Source organism: Pteropus alecto, unplaced genomic scaffold (genome assembly GCF_000325575.1).
Source record: "Pteropus alecto unplaced genomic scaffold, ASM32557v1 scaffold213, whole genome shotgun sequence".
Lineage (NCBI taxonomy): Eukaryota > Metazoa > Chordata > Mammalia > Chiroptera > Pteropodidae > Pteropus > Pteropus alecto.
Window position 1 is genome coordinate 5,039,530 of NW_006434829.1, and position 17,563 is coordinate 5,057,092.

General features: G+C 53.4%; 1 protein-coding gene across 2 annotated transcripts in view; it reads right to left on the bottom strand.

Annotated features, from left to right (window-relative positions):
* TMEM120B (transmembrane protein 120B) overlaps positions 1–17,563 on the bottom strand; it is a 36,165-nt gene that overhangs the window by 2,843 nt on the left and 15,759 nt on the right. The window contains exons 3-9 of one of the 2 annotated variants that reach the window (XM_025045515.1): positions 16,426–16,542; positions 15,666–15,725; positions 14,920–15,015; positions 9,485–9,574; positions 2,436–2,501; positions 1,887–1,948; positions 639–727 (exon numbers count right to left, since the gene is read on the bottom strand). In XM_025045515.1, coding sequence (XP_024901283.1) covers positions 639–727; positions 1,887–1,948; positions 2,436–2,501; positions 9,485–9,574; positions 14,920–15,015; positions 15,666–15,725; positions 16,426–16,542 — 580 coding nt within the window. Of the gene's footprint in view, positions 1–634; positions 728–1,886; positions 1,949–2,435; positions 2,502–9,484; positions 9,575–14,919; positions 15,016–15,665; positions 15,726–16,425; positions 16,543–17,563 lie in introns of both variants that reach the window. The other variant, XM_006910007.3, reaches the window with a different exon arrangement.

Here is a 17,563-nt window from a genome sequence, read left to right on the forward strand (position 1 = left end):
CCGAGGAAACTGTGGAGTGCTGATGCCCCGGGCGCGTGTTTAACAATTTCTTTAATTTGCATTCTGTAGGGGACTTCTGAACGCATCGTTTCAGTCGAGTCTTGACAAAGTGGGGCCCCCTTTGCAGAATAATTCGATGGAAAAGACCATCGCAAAAGATAGCAGAGTTTTATTAAAAATCGTTTCCCCTGAAAGTTGAGGCGAGGGATCTCCGAGCTTTTGATTGAGTCCCCACCACTGTGAGTTAAAAAAGTTACGCACATGTTCCTAACGTATATACGTGGATGTATGTGTATATAGACATATCCACGTGCAGACATACTACACTGAGCTATGTATACGCATGGCAGAACTAGGCTAACATTACGTATGTTATAAAGCACAGCCAAAAACCAGACACTTAAAAAGGTAAGAGAGAAGCCAGCATCGCACACGGCTGGCCTCACAACTCATCAGCTGAGACGGAATCCGCAATGTATGAAAAGCAACTTGGGTAGAGGCTGGCAGCCCCGGCTTTGAGTGTCGTTACGTCCTTACTAGCATATGCTCCCAGTGTGGGGAGTTAAGGGCGAGGTCTAGGGGAGCGGTCAGGGGCCGGTGCCTGTCCCTCCACCCCCCCAGGCGGGCTACTCACCCACCGTGAGGTCCAGATGATTCCTCTCCCCCAGAGCCCGCAGCCGGTAGAGGCAGCCCCGCTGGTAGTAATATTGCAGGAACTGGACACAGCCTGCAGGGGGAGCACAGAGCCCAGAGGATTAGGTGTCACTTCTACTTTAGGTGGCTGGGTCCTCCCTGCCCGGAGGGCAGGGGGCTGCCCGGGTACATCCCTCTCCCACTGCCCCCACCCCCCGCCGCCACACACACACCTACACCTCAGTCTGAACCCACTTTATCTGTTATCCAGAATACCAAGAGAGCGCGGGTTATCTCAGGAGCCGACTGAGTCCCCAGGTACTCTAGAAACTTCTAGAGCTTTCCTAGGCATGCAGCAGGCACGCAAAAAGGTGCTTGCAAGAATGGCAGCACCAAGCTGGGAGCTGCGTGCAATGACAAGACAGCAAGAGACAGTGCCACACAATGGGATGCTGTGGTCACAGGAGGGAGAGTACTGTGTTTCCACGTGAAAAAAATGCCCAGGGTCATTGTTAAAAGAAAAAAACCCAGGTTGTAAGGTCGGCTCTAAGTACAGAGGGGTCGCTCGTTGGTAGACTGTGCATAATGCAGCACATGTGTGTATACGTGCTGACGAACAACTGTTTGAGAGAATACGGATCTATTTACAGTGGTCGCCCCCTGAGGGCGGGATTGTACGTAATTTTCATTCTCAGCTTTATATATTTGTGCTTGTTTGTACCCAGGGTTTTATTTAAAAATTAAATTGTACTTTTTGAATAGGCAATATGCACACAGTATAAAGTTCAAAGAGAACAAAGGGGTGCTTGGTGAAAAGGAAGTCTCGCCCCCGTCCCCATCCCTCCAAGCTCCCCTTTTCCAGAGGCGACCCCTGGGACCAGGGCATTGTATGTAAATCCAGAGCTTTTCTTACACGAGAAAAAGAACATATTTCCATTCTGAGGAAAACAAAGTTAGTGCCCTCAACACCAGTCAGTTCCCAGAGGTCGACACTGGTCCAGTTCTGGTCTTGGGGTGGGCGGGGAAGGCAGTGACTGGCGCTCCAAGGTGTGGGGGTGGGTCAGGCCATCACCCTCCCAGGGCTGGGGACTGGGCGGAAGGATGGAGTTCATCTGGGGCGCAGAGAGTTCTTTTCTGGATTTCTGGGACCCTCCCCTGCCGCAGGCTGGCCAGGGACCTCCCCCAATCTCCACTTCCTCCCACAAAAGACACAGCCACCCCACCACCCCAGAATCTAGGCAAGAGACACTCACTCTGAAAAATGGAAAACGCTAAGAACTGGTCGCGAAACTTCTGATAAATTAGTCCATTAGGCCTGCAGAGCAGAGAGGCAAAGGTCAGGTGTGCCACGAGATCAGAGTTCTCCCCGCCCACCCCGTCCAACCAAGAGATAAGAAAAGCTTTCACGATTAAACCGAGGTCCCCGATTCCTACCCCCTTTACCACCAGTGTCCCTGGGGCTAGACCCAGTTAACTCCCTCGCTCTCCAAGTCCCTTCTGGAACCAGCAGAGCCCCATCTGTTCCCCCTCTCCGCATCTCGGTGTCCTCGGTGCCACAGGCCTCACCCCTGTGCTTGCTCCAGTCACTTGTGCCCCTGCCAGCAGGACAGGACATTCCCCGGGAAACTCCCCAGCTGGCTTGGGGAAGGTGGTCCCTGCGGGCCAGCTCTAAGCTCACACTTTCTTCATGGCTCCAAAGTCAGCCAGGCCATGGCCTTCGAAAGCCCCATCGGAGTGCCCTCATCCTCCACTGGTCCCCACGTGGGGAGTCGAGGTGGGTGAGGCAGGCAGGAGACACTCACCAGGTCAGCATCACTCCGGACAGGAAGGTGGACACGTAGTGGTGAGACACCCACCAGCCTTTAATTCTTGGCAAGAACAAGAGAAGGAAAAGGAACTGAAGCGGGGAGAAACACAGGTGTCCCCCAGCTTCCCAGCTTCCCAGCAGACGTGTGCAGGGGCTGCTTTGCAGCCTGGAAACTGCCACGAAGTAGATCCATGCCATGACTTGGCCCTTCACCTTGTCCTGCAGAGATGCACTGCCAGCCACACATAAGCCACCCACCGATTAGCCTGCAGAAGCACTCGGGCCTCCAGGTGGCTTCCAGCTACCCTCAGGACATAGCCCTAACCTCCAGGTGACTGCAAGCCCCACCTCCCTGTCATCTCCACCTTGAACTCACCAAGACCACTGCTACCTCAGGGCCTGCTACGGGCTGAACTGTCTTCCCCAAAAATTCATATGTTGAAGCCCTAACCCCCAATGCAATGGTTTTTGGAGGTGGGGCCTTTGATGAGCTAACTAAGGCTACATGAGGTCACAGGATGGGCCCTGGTCCAACAGGACTGGGATCCTTATAAGACGGGAGGAGTGCGCACAGTCACAGAGCAAAGGTCACATGAGGACACAGGGGCCGTTGGCAAGCCAAGGAGAGGCCTCAAGAGAAACCAACCTGCTGGCCCCTTGTCTTGGACTGACAGCCTCCAGAATTGTGAGAAAATCTTCCTCTGTTGTTTAAGCTGCCCGGGCAGTGTATTTTGTCGTGGCAGCCGAGCTGCCTGACAGGGCATCTGTACTTGCTGTTCTCTCTGCTCCGACACGCTGGCCTGCCTGGCTCCTGATCAAAATTCAAGTTTTCGACCAACTGTCACCTGCTCCAAGAACCCCCTTCCGAGCACCTTATCTACAACAGTCAGGCAGCCCCACACCGGATCACACTGCCCTGTTTCATCTTCTCCATGGTGCTCACCGCTGTCTGAATTTTTTTTTTTTCTCATTTTGTTTTCTGAATCCCTTCTCCCACTCAGATGTAAACTCCAGAAGAGCAGGGATCCTGTCTGTCTGGTTCATCGATGTACCCGTGCTACCTGGCTCCGAGCAGGTGCTCAGTGATAAACCCAGCACACACACACCCACACACATTTACACAGAGCTGCAGCTACCTACGTCATCGCGGACAGATACAGAGAAATGACGGGCCGCACACGCAGCACGTCGCACCATGCCAGACGCAGCTGCTCCATGGGAGCCCTGCGCCCTGGGCTCATCTGCTGCTCTGTCACAGAGGCCGTCGTCCCGCCCTGAATTGATTTCACCCAGCCCAGAAGCTGTGGGGACTCTGTTGTCAGAACTCGGCACTCCCCCGGCTCAGGGCTCTCACTTTGCACTGGGGAGGGAACGTGGTTGTCACACCCCCTCCTCAGTGTCAGGGGCAGCCTAGGATGAGCACTGGGCCCTCACGCCTGTGCCTGTCAAAGTCCCTGAGTGTCTCAGGCCTCTCTGGCCTTCCCCGACTCCTCTACCAGAGCTCAGTTATCTGAACACTACATGGCAGGGATGCGCTTGGCCAAATGCAGCCTGAGAGCGGCCGAGCTCGTCCTCCCAAGGACTGAGCGGTAGTGACCAGGACGCCTGAGGCATCCACGGCAGCAATCAACCCACGTCCCTCCGGGACTCACTCTCAGGAGTGGACTGGGACGGAGGCCCACCAGAAGAAAACACTGGAGATCTGCTGGTTCCAGAGATGAGCTGCTGGATTAGGCTTTCTTTTTAGCTAAAACTGTCCTGTAACTTGCTCTCTTGTCTTGACTCCCAGGCCAGTACCTATAGACCTGTCACTGGCTTCTTAAATGCCACATCACATTTCAGGATGTGGCTCTGCCACAGTCTTCTTGGCTGTTCCTCGATCGTCACTATCATCCTCGATGTTGCCACGGCATTCTGTGGAAGTCCCCTAGTGTGATGACACTGTTTCTCTAAGAAGGGGGATGGCTGGCTCAGAGGGTGTGTTCATTGGGACTTGTCAAAATTACCCTCCAAAATTGCTATCCCAATTTATGCCCCCATCAGCAGTAGGGAATATTTGATTCCCTAAACCCTCCAACTAATTAGGTGAAAATTGATGTGTCACCGAGGTCTTCGCTTGCTTCATCCTAATGTGTGGGTTTGCGCGGTCTTAAAACATCTCAATCAGAACGTAGACATAAGAGCAGAAACCGAATCTTACTCATCCCTTCTCTTTGCAGCCCACAATAGTTCTGGGTGTAAACTAAGTGTTCAGATAATGGCCTGTGGGTCCCTCAAGGGTTATGGTGAGGGATAAGGCTTTCTCCTTTATTCTTAGCACTAACAGCACTAGGTAAACAGTAGGCATTTAATAAATGTTGGATAAAGTGAGGTCCCGGAGGTGCGGCTGGTGAAAGCCGCAGCTGGTCTGAATGCCACCAGCACAGAGGTGACAGGAGATGGTTGCAGGTGCCATGTGAATTCACAGGACAAGACAAAACATCCATCCACTTCTTTGTTCCCAGTCTCTCCCGCCCCACGTCTGTCTTGCCTGTCAGGATCTATGAGGGGCCCCGGCACTAATCTGATAGAAAAGGCAGTTGGCCCCATCCTCAGACTTTCAGCTTGAAGAACGCCCAAGAAGCTTCTCTGGAACCTCCTCAGTTCTCTGCAAAGCCACATGCAAGTCCTCGGGTCTTGGTAAGCCCCACGTTCCTTTGTCCTGTTCTCCAAAGCTCCCCTGAGAAATGCCCTCTTCTCCATCTGGGAGCGGACTGAGCCAGACACAGGCTCTGGACAGCCAGCTTTGCCGAGCAGCAGCTTTTAATTTCACAGCTTGCAGTGCCCGGAGCACAGCAATGACAGCTGCCACCAATAAACACAGCTCAACGGCCCTGGGAGAGGCTCGGAGTCGCTTCTTCCCCAGCCCCATTGGTCCATCTGCACACTCCAGGGCTCTGGGTAGGTTTTGTGCACGTGTGTATGTTTATATAATAGTTTTATTGTGATATAATTCAGGTACCATACAATTCACTCATTTAAAAGTATATATTCGCAGAGTTGTGCAACCGTCAGCACAATCAGTTTGGGGACAATTTTGTCACTCCGAAAAGAAACCTGCACTTATTAGCAGTCGTCGGTCTCTGGGCCCGTTTTGCCACAGAAATGAAGCTTGCAGGGGCTAGTGGGCTAATAAGCAGACAATAGATGGCCCAGGAAGAGTGGTGCATGCCTGCCAGAACGTAGGGACAGCATGTCCTGGCTGGTATATGGGGATTGTGCCCGGGAGACCACGGCCCTCCCTTCAGGGCATTTTGTCCACATTTGTAGGGAATATGTATGGATAGTGATGTTCGACTATGTGCACCAGCCACTATTCAACCCCGGGCTGTTTCTGGCTTTGTGCCTCTGGTAATCTGGGCAGTTGAAGAAATGGCTTCTACACTGAGGATCCCTCCCTTGCCTGCCACCCCTACATCTCTGTATCCCGGGAAATATCCCTACAAAAGCTCATTAGAGCCAGGTGCCCATGGGCCGACTTGCCAGGAAAATGAATATGATCCCTAATCCATTATTCGTCCTGGCCCAGAATTAACTGTAGAGTACATCTGATGTTTTGGCTGTCAATCACCCCCTATTATGGTTCCAGGACTCCACTTCCTTTCAGGGAACCAAGTCACTCCCCCACTCAGTCTGGGTGACTGGAGGGGAGCTAGGACATATACCTGGGCACATGACCCAGAGCCAGCCAATCAGGGTGCTGCATCCCTCCAGCCTCAGTGATTGGCTCAAGGATGAGCATGTGACCTGAGCCTAACCAATCAGAAGTCTATCTCAAGACTACAGCTAGACTTGTGGAGGAAAGAAGCTCCTCTGGGATTGCTGATCCAGTAGGATGCTGACCTGAGCTGCTGGGAATCAGTGCAGGGGACAACAAAATAGGTAGGTAGGAGGTTATTAACATTGTTTGAGACCTTTTCACCTCCTTGAACTATTTATGCTCCTATAAATCCCCTTCATGTTTACTTCTCTTAGGTAGTTTTCCATCAATTGCAAAATTTGCAAGGGAAGTTGACTTGTTTATTGCACTGAGCTAATGAGCTACATCTCACATGGGAGGCATCAGACACAGAGCAAGGGTGGCACTATGCCACGATGGGGGAGTCCTGCCACACCCCTACGTCTCTAGGCCTGCTTCCCTGACCACAGCCCTCATTCGGGCCTCAGGTGCAACCAGGAACACGATGAAAAAGGCTCAGTTAGACCAAAGCTGGGCAGCAAGCCTCTAGGAAGCCCACATGGCCCAGCTCCACCTGTCTTTAGAACACTGGTACAGCCCCAAGGACCTTGCCTCATTGCAGAACTTGGGTTTGATTCATTTTTACAAAGACCATGGGCTCAGGTACAAACCCCGAGCTACTGAGCTCCCCTGGGACACTTCAGAGATGAAAGAGGTAGAATCCATCCCAATCTGACCCCCTTCTTCCTCCTCCTCATTGTACTCTTAGCTGTGCATTTCTTACTCCCTGGTAAAGCCCAAATATGAGGGGAAACCTTGCCTGCCCCCAAGAGAAATGAGCTCTGGGAAGGAGCTGGGGGAGGAAGGACGCTAAATATCCAAGAGATGTTGAAGATGAGTCAGGGATTTGGTCAGCTAGATCCCGCCCACCTGCCGTACGCCCTCCCCCACAAATTGGCTACAATTCCCATAGTCATTCTTGTATAGATGAGGCACCTACAGGCCCACCCCACCCATTCCAGACTCCCCGGTGCCACCACATCCAAACCCCTGCCCCAGGCCAGAGTGGCAGGACAGGACTAGAGGAAAGGTGCCATTACAACTTGAGATTCCTGAACTATATTTGCCATTAATGGGCCTTTAAAAAAAAAAAAAAACTCTATGAATGTTCCCAAAAGGCACAGGGTGTGACCTATCTTGGAGTCCCTAGATGAGTCTGGCACCTAGGAGACGCTTGATAAATGTGTAGTTAATGACGGATGGGGGCAGAATGGACCCACATCCACAGCTTTGCTTTACAAGCTCAGAGACAACCCTTCCTGCTGTCCTGTCAGAGCACAAGCTCCAAGGAAGCCCCCCCAAAAGCCCCTGCTAAAGCATCAGGCAAATAAGGCTTGCCTTTGGAACCCCATTTCTTCCTCCCTTTGTCCTCAACCCTTTTATCTAGTGTGCCCCACACTTGCAGGGACCTCCACTCCGTTGTGCTCCTTTCTCTCTGGTAACGCCCCCATCCACAGCTTGTCATACCAGAAAAAGAGCAGACCAGAGTAACTCTTACTAAAGTGTCAGTGACCATTAGAGACACGACATGCCCCAGAACACTCTTAATATGAGTCCATCAGAAGGGGGAAACTCCAAGCCTGACAGCAAGCCCATGGGTACAGGAAGAGGATTAGCACCAAGAAGGCCTTGCCCTGGCCCATCTCCCCACTACATACTACTCTGGCTCTCCCCCAACCATACCCGACAGCAGAAAGATACTAAAACTAAGGAGAACCATCAATGCTATTATTTGGTAAGATTTTCTACTTCAGTGTTTCCCAAAGCATGGGGCATGTACCGCCAAGTTTTGCATGATAACTCGGGTGTAGCACTAGATGATACTGAATTATCTTTTCCATTCTCCTTCCATTCTCCTGATTAAGTCAAGGAGTCTTGGTTAGATGCTAGGACATCTTTAACGCCTCTCGACATCTGCGCATCTCCGGCTTTACACACACATACACACACATGAGAGAGCAGAGCTCAGGCTCAGAGCCTTCAGGAAGCAAGAATGATTGACTTAAAAAAAATTAGACAAGGAAAACAAAAAGATATTTTTATACTACTTCCCCTTTCCTGCAGTTGATGCTGGTTTTCCATGAATGGTGGTGAAATAAAGTGTCCTTTTAAAATAAATATTTAAGTAAAAAAAAAAAAAAAGGAGAAGGTCGATTTAAAATGTGGGGAAATTATCATCTAGGTGATATATGAACATGGCAAAAATGGTGCAGATGAGACAGGAACGAGGGCAGTTTGAGAAACACTGATCTTTTCTAAAAGGCTGCCCGCTACAGGGCCACGTACCTGACAGCCACCGTCCCCCCGGCCCTTACCTCACGGCTCTATGGGAAAGGCCCGGCAGAGCAGGGATCTGCCCCAGGAGACCACTGGGCAGAAAAGTGAGAAGGCGGCAAATTATCTGGGGTTTTGGCAGATGTCCCAATCTTAAACACATAGCTCCTGGTTGTTCCTGACTAGCCCCCTGGAGCGGGGCAGAGGTTGTTCCTTTTGTTTCAGGAAAGGACAAGGACAAGAATGGTATGCAGAGGTTTCAAATGGCCACCCCAAAAAGGAATCAGAACTATGGAAAATAGGCAAGCATGGATACTAACTGAGTCCTGAGACTCTCTCATCTTTCTATGGGAGACCACCCAGTCTTGTCACCAGAATCCATTCATCCCACTCGTGACAGTATCCTCGTTGTCCTCTGGGGAACCATTCCCTTCCTGACATGCAGCTTCTAGGTTTCCAGTGACGGCCACAGGGGTGGCCATACGGCTCAAGCCCAGCCAATCGTAGCAACACATTCTCTGGCCACAGTGATTGGTTCAGAGACAGGCACGTGACTCAGTAAGCGCCAATAGCACCCAGTGAGATTCTGGGAAGAGAGGAACGTGCCCTTTCATGCTGGAAGTAAAGATGTGAGTCCGGAGCCGCTAGATGCCCCTACATGGAGCTAGAGAATAAAGACAACACAGCAGAAGGCATAGGTGAGCGCAAGAAGCTGGGTCCTGATGACGCTGAGCACCTGGATGAAGCCTTACCTGAAGTCAGCCCCAACGGACCTGTCCTTGACATGAGACAATGAATTTCCTGTTATGTTGAGCCCATTTGAGTTAGGGTTTCTGGTAAGCAGTTTTCCTCCGCTCTGGGTATGAACAGTTACAGACGCCTCTGAAGAAGGGGGCGAGGCCGGCCAAGGATGACAGCCCTCACCTGCCTCCCCTCTGAGACAGTTCCTTCTCCCCCCCACCACACCCCCTCAAAGCAAGGCCCCCACTTACCTCGAGCCATTGCTGATGAGAATACTCTCCCGAATGGTCAGGGTGCAGTAGTACCACACCAGCAGGAAGTTGAAGAGCTCGTCTGTCACCCTGGTGTGGAGAAGCAGTCCTGAGCGCGAAGCAGGCATGAGTGCCAGGGTCGGCCATCCCCAGCGCCACCTCAGGACAGCCGGCCAGGCCGAGGGCGGCCCACACGGGTGTGCCTCAGAACCCCCAACCCTCCGGGAGGCAGAGGGGGTCTGGCCTCTGAGGCATCTTCTCTCCACCCAGAACGCCTGCCCCCTCCTCACCTTTCTCCCTGAATCCTAGCTGCCCTTACGGCTCTAGCTCAGGATCCCCCCTCTTCCCCTGGCCATTCAGCCCACAACGACCTGGCTCCCTTCGGAATTCTTACGTCTGATGTGAAACAGAAGGACTTCAAGCAGAACACTCAAGATGCTACTTTAAACTGTCAGCATTGTCAAGACCTCAACTCCCTCTGTCCCCTTAAACGTTCTGTAAACTTCAGAACGATTACAGACGATTCTTACGGCCTGAATTGTCTGTAAGACGAACTTAAGAACTTCCCGCCCCCTGGACAGTGACCACAGCCAGGAGCTGGGCAGAGCAGGCCTTAAAAGGCAGACAGACTGGGTGGCTGGAGCTGTGCTGCGGCCGGGTCAAAGTGGAGGGCTGGCAGACACGCTCCGTGTGACCTTGTCAGAGACCGGTCTGGCCTCGGCTTTGCCGTCTGTGAAACGGGAAGGCTGGTCCCCTCCGTGAGCACTCCGGGTGAAGGATCTTGGGAGAGCCTGCAGCAGACGGCCCCACAGAGGGCCCCCCGACCACAGCCGGTCTCTCTGACAAGACCTGGATGAAGGCTCTATCTCCAACCCAATTCGGAAGTGCTTCTGTACCTCCCAGAGTCACACAGATCCGTTCGGCAGGGGACAGAAGTGACGGCAGCGGGTGCTATCTGTCTGCGGGGAGGGAAAACGCCGCTGTCCCGTCCCCTACTCCGTTTCTGCCCCTGAACTGGGAGACCCTTCTCCCCAACTACAATGGCCCTGGGAAGATACGACTCTAACAATAATAAAAGATGTCGGAAGCTGTCTTTTAAGCTATGTGACACAATGACGGGCTCTCAGCCCCAAGCCCTAAAAAAAATCTCGGGAGAGTCGGGCACAGGCTCTGCAAACTCATGGCCTGAGTTCAAATCCAGACTCCGCCTCTTGCCAGCTGGGGGACCCTGGACAAGCTAGGGATTCTCCCGCACTGTCACGTCCCCATCCGTGACGTGGGGAGAGTAGCAGCCTCCCCTGCGCCCCGTGTGGGCTGCCGTGAGCACCAGCTGAACTTAATGCGTGAGGTACTCAGGACAGTGCTTGCAGCCTGGGAAGACCTGTGCATGTTCCCTATGGTCATTTTAGAAGCACCACAGAGTGTCCAAAGTCTGAGAAATGGGTCTCAGACACCTAACTGAGAAAATCAACGTCCTGCTTGACTTGGACGGAAGTGGGGGCGGGGAAGGGGAGCAGGGACGGAACCCCAGAGCAGAGGGCCACCGAGATCCTGACTTTTGCGCTCACCTCCAGTCGGGCCCCGTAGCGAGTGGTGGTGACCAGGATATTTTTCACTGTTGTTTTCCTCTATCTTATCAGTAAAGAGAGAAGTAAAACTACAGCTTTATGGCCCCGGCACTTTAGGGACATGCCCGAGGTGCTGGGCTTCTCTGTTCCGCTGAAGTGCGTGAGTTTCTGTTGCTGCTGCAGCACGTGGGCACACGCTTAGCGGCTCAAAGCAACGCACGATTATTCTCTTAAAGCTCTCGCAGTCAGAGTCCGAAAGGGTCCTCAGGACTGCGCTTCTTCTGAAGGCCCGGGGGGGAGGCCCTTGCCGTGCCTCTTCGAGCTCCGAGAGGCCTCCTGAATTCCTCGTCTTGTCACTCTGACCTCTGCGTCTGTCACCACGCCTCCTTCTGTGACACTGGCCCTCCTGTCTCCCTCTTATAAGGCCGCTAGTGATTACACTGGGCCCACTGGATAATCCAGGATCATCCGCCGTCTCAAGATCCTTAACGTAATCCACCTGCAAAGACCTCCCGCCACGTCAGGTGCCAGAAGGTGTGCACCTCTGGGGACCATCCTTCGGTCTGCCACGCGAGGCCAGCTCTGACCGCCGAGAACGTGCAATGTTGCAGGTGTTCTACGCAGACGGTCTCTCCAGACCCGCCAACGACCTTACAGAACTGGTCCCTGTGGCAGGCGCACATGCACACTCATGCCCAGAACCTGCCACCCCTCCTGGCTCACCTGGGGGCTTTCTCAGGCCCCTGTGCTCCCTCCTTTGGCACGAGGGGCACATAGAAGTAATTCACGGTGACGTGCAATGTTGCAGGTGTTCTACGCAGACGGTCTCTCCAGACCCGCCAACGACCTTACAGAACTGGTCCCTGTGGCAGGCGCACATGCACACTCATGCCCAGAACCTGCCACCCCTCCTGGCTCACCTGGGGGCTTTCTCAGGCCCCTGTGCTCCCTCCTTTGGCACGAGGGACAGACAGAAGTAATTCACGGTGGGAGCGGTCCCTGACTCCCCCTGAACAACAGCAGTGGAAGGTCAAACCCCCCTGCGCCCTCGCCCCTCAGGTGGCATAACTGAGGGACACTCTACACTGTCCCCCGCTCCCCGGCAGCACCGAACTCCAGGTACCCACAGGACAACCTGTCCTGTCTCGCTTCCCATTCCCCACCTGTGTTTCCTGGGATCACTTCCTGAATAAAATCCTGTCATTCAGATGCTTTTCCTGGGGAGCTGTCTTCTGAGGGAGCCCAAACTGAACACGACTTCCCACTGTACAGATGAAGAAACTGAGGCTCGGCAGAGGGGAAGTGAGCGGCCCAGGGCCACACAGCTGGTGAGCACTGGAGCGAGAGCCACGCGAAGCCCCCCAACCCAAGCTGACCGCCTCTTTGCTGTCTGCTTCAAAACCCCGTCTGGACAGAGGGCCATCCTAACCAGATGCAGCTCCTCAGCCTGAAGGCAGCAGAAGGACACACTGAACCCTCCAGCCGAAACCTGAAGAAAGACCAGGCAGCGCGGACAGAGCAGGCGTCCTCTGGCCCTCGGGCAAGAGGAGGAAGCCGACACAGACAGGCCACGGGCTCTACGCAAGGTCCTATGAGGCCAAAGCAATGCAAGTTCCCAGTAGTTAGTGCTGACCTCGTGAGTGGTGGAGCTGGGCCTGGAACCCCCAGCTGTGAAGGAGGCCGGCCAGGCCCAGCTGTGGACTTAGGCACCGTGGGAGGACCCCTGGGTGGGGCCTCCAGCAAGGAAACAGTCCCAAGGGGGCAAGAGTCAGTCAGGAAAGGGACTCCTGCTCCTGGGAGGCACGGGACAGCAGGCTGTGCTCTGCTGCCTGCCCGCCCTGGCTTAGCACAGAACGACGCGGGACCGCGCGCGGGTGCCAGGCGCTATTCTGAACGCGTTTATCTAGTCCTCGCAACCATCCTGCCAAGCAGCTCCCCTTAGCCTCACTTTCTGCGTGAAGAAACCCGGGCCAGGAGAGGTGAGGGTATGCGTCCACGGTTAGACGGCAGGGCAGGCCGCCCTGTGGGAGAGGCGCAGAGGATCCTGACACCTGTCCGGCCCCGCTCCCTGGCCTATTTTTAACCCACAGAAAGTGTACTGGGTCGACTAGTGCCCCCTGAAAACATGCATATGACCTCATTTGGAAATGGGGTCTCTGTAAAGGCAATTAGTTAGGATGAAGTCATCCTGGGTCACGGCGGGCCTTAAAGCCAATGACCAGTGTCCTCGTGAGAAGGTCACGAAGGAGACTCAGGGACACACAGGGAAGGAGGCCACGTGACAGGCCTGAGGCACGCGAGGCAGAGACTGGAGTGAAACAGCTTTAAGCCAAGGGTGGCCAGCGCCCGCCTGAAGTGGGCGGCCAGCGCCCGCCTGAAGTGGGCGGCGGCGAGAAAGAACTGCAGCCTTCGGAGGGAGCTCACTCCTCCCGACACCTCAGTTTCAGACTTCCGGCCTCGGGACTGGGAGCAGACAGCGCCCACTGCTTCGAGCCGCCCAGCTTGTGCCGCTGGGTTGCAAGTCCCCTAGGAGAGCACTGCAGAGGGGAGAAATGGGAACGAGATCCCTAGAGCTGGACCCCACGCCCCAGGCCTGCCCTTTGAGGGCCCTAGAGGTCCCAGTGCAGGGCAATCTGGTTGCTCAGGAGGAACTTTCACCTCCTTCCAGAGGGCATGTGAGCAGGCGTGGCTGATGTGGGCAACCTTTGCCCTCCAGCGAAACGGGCCAGGCCTGAGGCAGCGGGCGGGCACAGGCCCAGGGTCTAAAAGAGCCTTTGTTTGGACGTTCAAGAGGCCAGACCAGCGACTGGACTCCCAGCCAAGCGCCTGCAAAGAAATAAACCCTTAACATGTGGGCCGAATGCCCACGCTGTGCTTGGCCACCTCCGCTGAGGCAGAACACTCAGGGTGACAGGGAGAAGCGAACCCTCCGCCACTGGGCGGCACAGCTTCGGCCCCCAGACTTGGCCTTGTCCTGCTCAGACACCACCAGCTGATGCCCTCGAGCACTGCTAGGCGCCGTGCACTGGGCCGGTCAGCGTTGACACACTGAACTGTCACAACCACCCGGTGAGGCAGGCACTGGTGTCACCCTCGCTTTACAGACGGAGACTGAGGCCCCCAGGGAGAACCTGCCCATGGTAACGGCCAAGGCGTCTCGAAGCCAGGATTCAAGCCCAGATGGTCTGTGACCCATGCCTCTCTCCTTTTTCTTTCTTTGTTTTTCATTCTTTGTTCACTCCTTCCTTCCCCCTTCCTTCCTTTCCTTTTTCCTCTCGTCCTTTCTGTGATTGAGACATAATTCGCATACCGTAAAATTCACCCTTTTAAAGTACACATTCAGTCAAGGTTTTCTTCGTATGTTCACAGAGCTGTGTATCCATCACGACCATCTAGTTTTGGACCATTCTCATCGCTCCAGGAGAAACTCCTTACCCACGACCAGTCACGCCCCATTTGCCCTGGTAACCACGAATGTATTTTCAGTCTCTACGGATTTGCCTATTCTGGAGATTTCATATAAATGGAATCATACAATATGTGACCTTTTGCGACCAGCTTCTTTCACGTAACAGTATTTTCAGGATTTGTGTGCTTTGTAGCATACGTCGGAATTCCATTACATAAATATGCCACACTGGCCCCTTTTTTAATCATGACATTGTAAGGCATATCCAGTAGCCATTTCGCAGATATTCAATGGACAGAGGTAGGGTGGACGGGATTGCTACTTCTCATGAGAAATGGCTCTTCTCTATCGACATCTTGTCACGCCAAACACTGCAGGTGCAGGAGAGACCCCGGGTCCCTCTCTCGTGGCCACTGCTCTGCCCCCTGCATGCCTGTCACGCTGTCACGCTGTCTTACCTGTAGTAAAGGACGAAGCGACACGCCACGGCACCCAGGAGCAGGATGATGGTCAGGTAGAGCTTGAACTTCTCATACTCATCCTTGTAGGCAAACCTGCGGCAACAGACACCCCCAGGAGAGGTTGTGTAGCTATTACTACATTTATAGCAAGAGAACTATATCCCATCTGGGGGGTAGGACCTTCACCCCATCTGATCCTTGACCTATTGCCACCCACGTCCCACAAGGACCTTCCGGTCCCACTAAGGGAGGGAGCTGGCATTGAATGAATGGTGACAATCAGGGAACGAGGGCCGAAGTGCTAAACTTCTGATGTCCCTGGACTCCAGGGCGTGATGGGGATGACCGAGGAGTAGGGACACAGTCTCCTCCCCCAGCCAGTTCCAGCAGGGGAAACTCCATGGCTCCGTTTTCCTAGAAACTGATAGATTTTGGGGTGGACGTGACTGTCTGCTTCCTAAGAGAAAAGTGTACGCTAAGGCATGAACTGGAGCAGGGGCCACTTCTCAAGGGAAGCAGGCAGTCCCATCCACCTAACTGATGGACTCTGTGAAGGAAAGAGGACACCTCCCCTGGGGGGTCTGCCCACCGAGGAGAGTGTCAGAAAGACCAAGAGCCGGAGCCCCAAGTGTTAACATTTTCTTCATTCATGCAAAGATTCTAGCTTGGTCTCATTTCTCCAGGAGTTGAAAGAGCACAATGCCTTTCCAGAAGAAAGCCAGGTTAAAGTCCAGGATACTTACTTAGCCTGGTTGCTGAGAAGGGTCACGTTCACGTTGCCGAGGACCAGATTTAAGTAGAGCCTGGAAGGAAAGACCTGTGAGGCCGGCACATCCTTAACAGCCTGGGGAGTGGGCCCCAACCAACAATATTTAAACTGATTAAGCGTACACCGAGCCGTCAATGAGAAACACAGGCTGTTAATAACCTCAGCAGTACAAAGGGCCTCACATCACATGAGAATACTGATCAGAGACTGTGACGACTGTGACACATGAGAACTGGGACTGACCCGTGCCCCGCCCCCCATTTTAGCTGGTTTACAGATAGTATTTCCCAGCCTCCCTTGCAGCTAAAGTGAGCACGTGACTAAACTCCAGCCAATGAGGCGAAGGCATGTGTACAACCTCTAGGGCAATTAAAATGGGTTCTTTTTAAAATTAAGATATAACTGTCTTAAGTATACAACATGATAAATTTTCACATATTTACACATCCATGCAACGAACGCCCAGAGAATAAAACCCTTCTGGCCCAGGAGGCCCCCTGGTGTGCTTTCCCAGTCACCCCCCACCAGGGGCAGCCAGCCACCTTTGTGTTCATGGGGGATCATATGAGGAAGCCGCCTCTCTTTCCCACCTCATTTCTGCCTTCCCCTCTCAGCCTCAAGCCCCAGCAGGAAGGTGGGAGTCACGAAGCCCAGGTGTGCTAGGCCTGAGCACCTGCCCGCAGCGGAGTGGGGGGGGGTGAGTGTGGGGGTATGCGTAGGCTCCCAGCGCCTACCCGTTCTTCTTGGGCAGGTAGGCCTCCATGTCGAAGAAGGTGTTCTGCCGCTCCTTGATGCTGGCGCCCATCTGCTGAACGAGCTCTGCCTCCTCCCGACTGGCATGGCGCTTGTACCTGCGGCCAGAGGCGTGGGCGCGGGAGAAGCAGGGGCATTCCTCAGACTGGAGGAAGAGCCTGGAAGCTCTAGGCACTGCCCTCCCATCCTTCCGCCTCAATGCTTCTCGCAACCTCGATCCTCCCTCTGTACTCTCTGGGTTGATGCTGGCTCGCTGCTAACCTATGACCTTGGGAATGCCCTTCACCCTCTCTGCCGGACTTTCCACACCTGAAGAACAGGGCTAACATCAGGCCTAGCTCGCAGACAATACCATCGTGAGGACGGAGTGAGTAAATGCAACTCAGTCTTCCGAATGACATCTGACACATAGTACAAGCTCAGTGGATACATACTAGCAATACTTCTAGCTATTCTTTTTCCCCAAAATGTCTTTGATTTAATCATCGGAAGCAAACTAAATGGAAAGCTTATGAGAGAGAAGAACTACGTGTCAGGGTCTTCTGCAGACTATGCTCGGACACAGAGGGACTAGGGCTCTTATTATTTTAAAGGCATAATCTAAAAATTACTAAGATGGTAGACAGGAAGGCGCTTTGAAAATATAAGCGACCAACCAATCAAGGTCTAACTGCTATTCTTTGTTGATATTTAACTATCAAAACTAGAAAAACAAGTCGTGGATACTTGGAATAGTTGGGGTCCTCAGTGTAAGAACTGAACTCATGAGTCAACCTTTTGACCCAGTGGTTCTCAGCGGGGGACACTTGGCAATGTCTGGGAGCATTCTGGTTGTCAAGACAGGGTGGAGGATTTTACTGGCATCCAGTGGGAAGAGGCCAGGGATGCTGCAGAATGTCCTACAACGCACAGGACAGCCTCCGGAAGCAAAGAATTATCATTAGCGCCAAGGCTCAAAAACTCGAGACAGATAAAAGACTCTTGAGTCCTGCCGTCAGTAAGATATGTTCTTCCAAGAGTGGCAATGTCATGGCATAAAACCATCCACACTTTACCCCATGAATAATGGGCCTCAATTTCCAAAATGGTCAGGCAAGGTTAGGGGTATAATCAGTAACC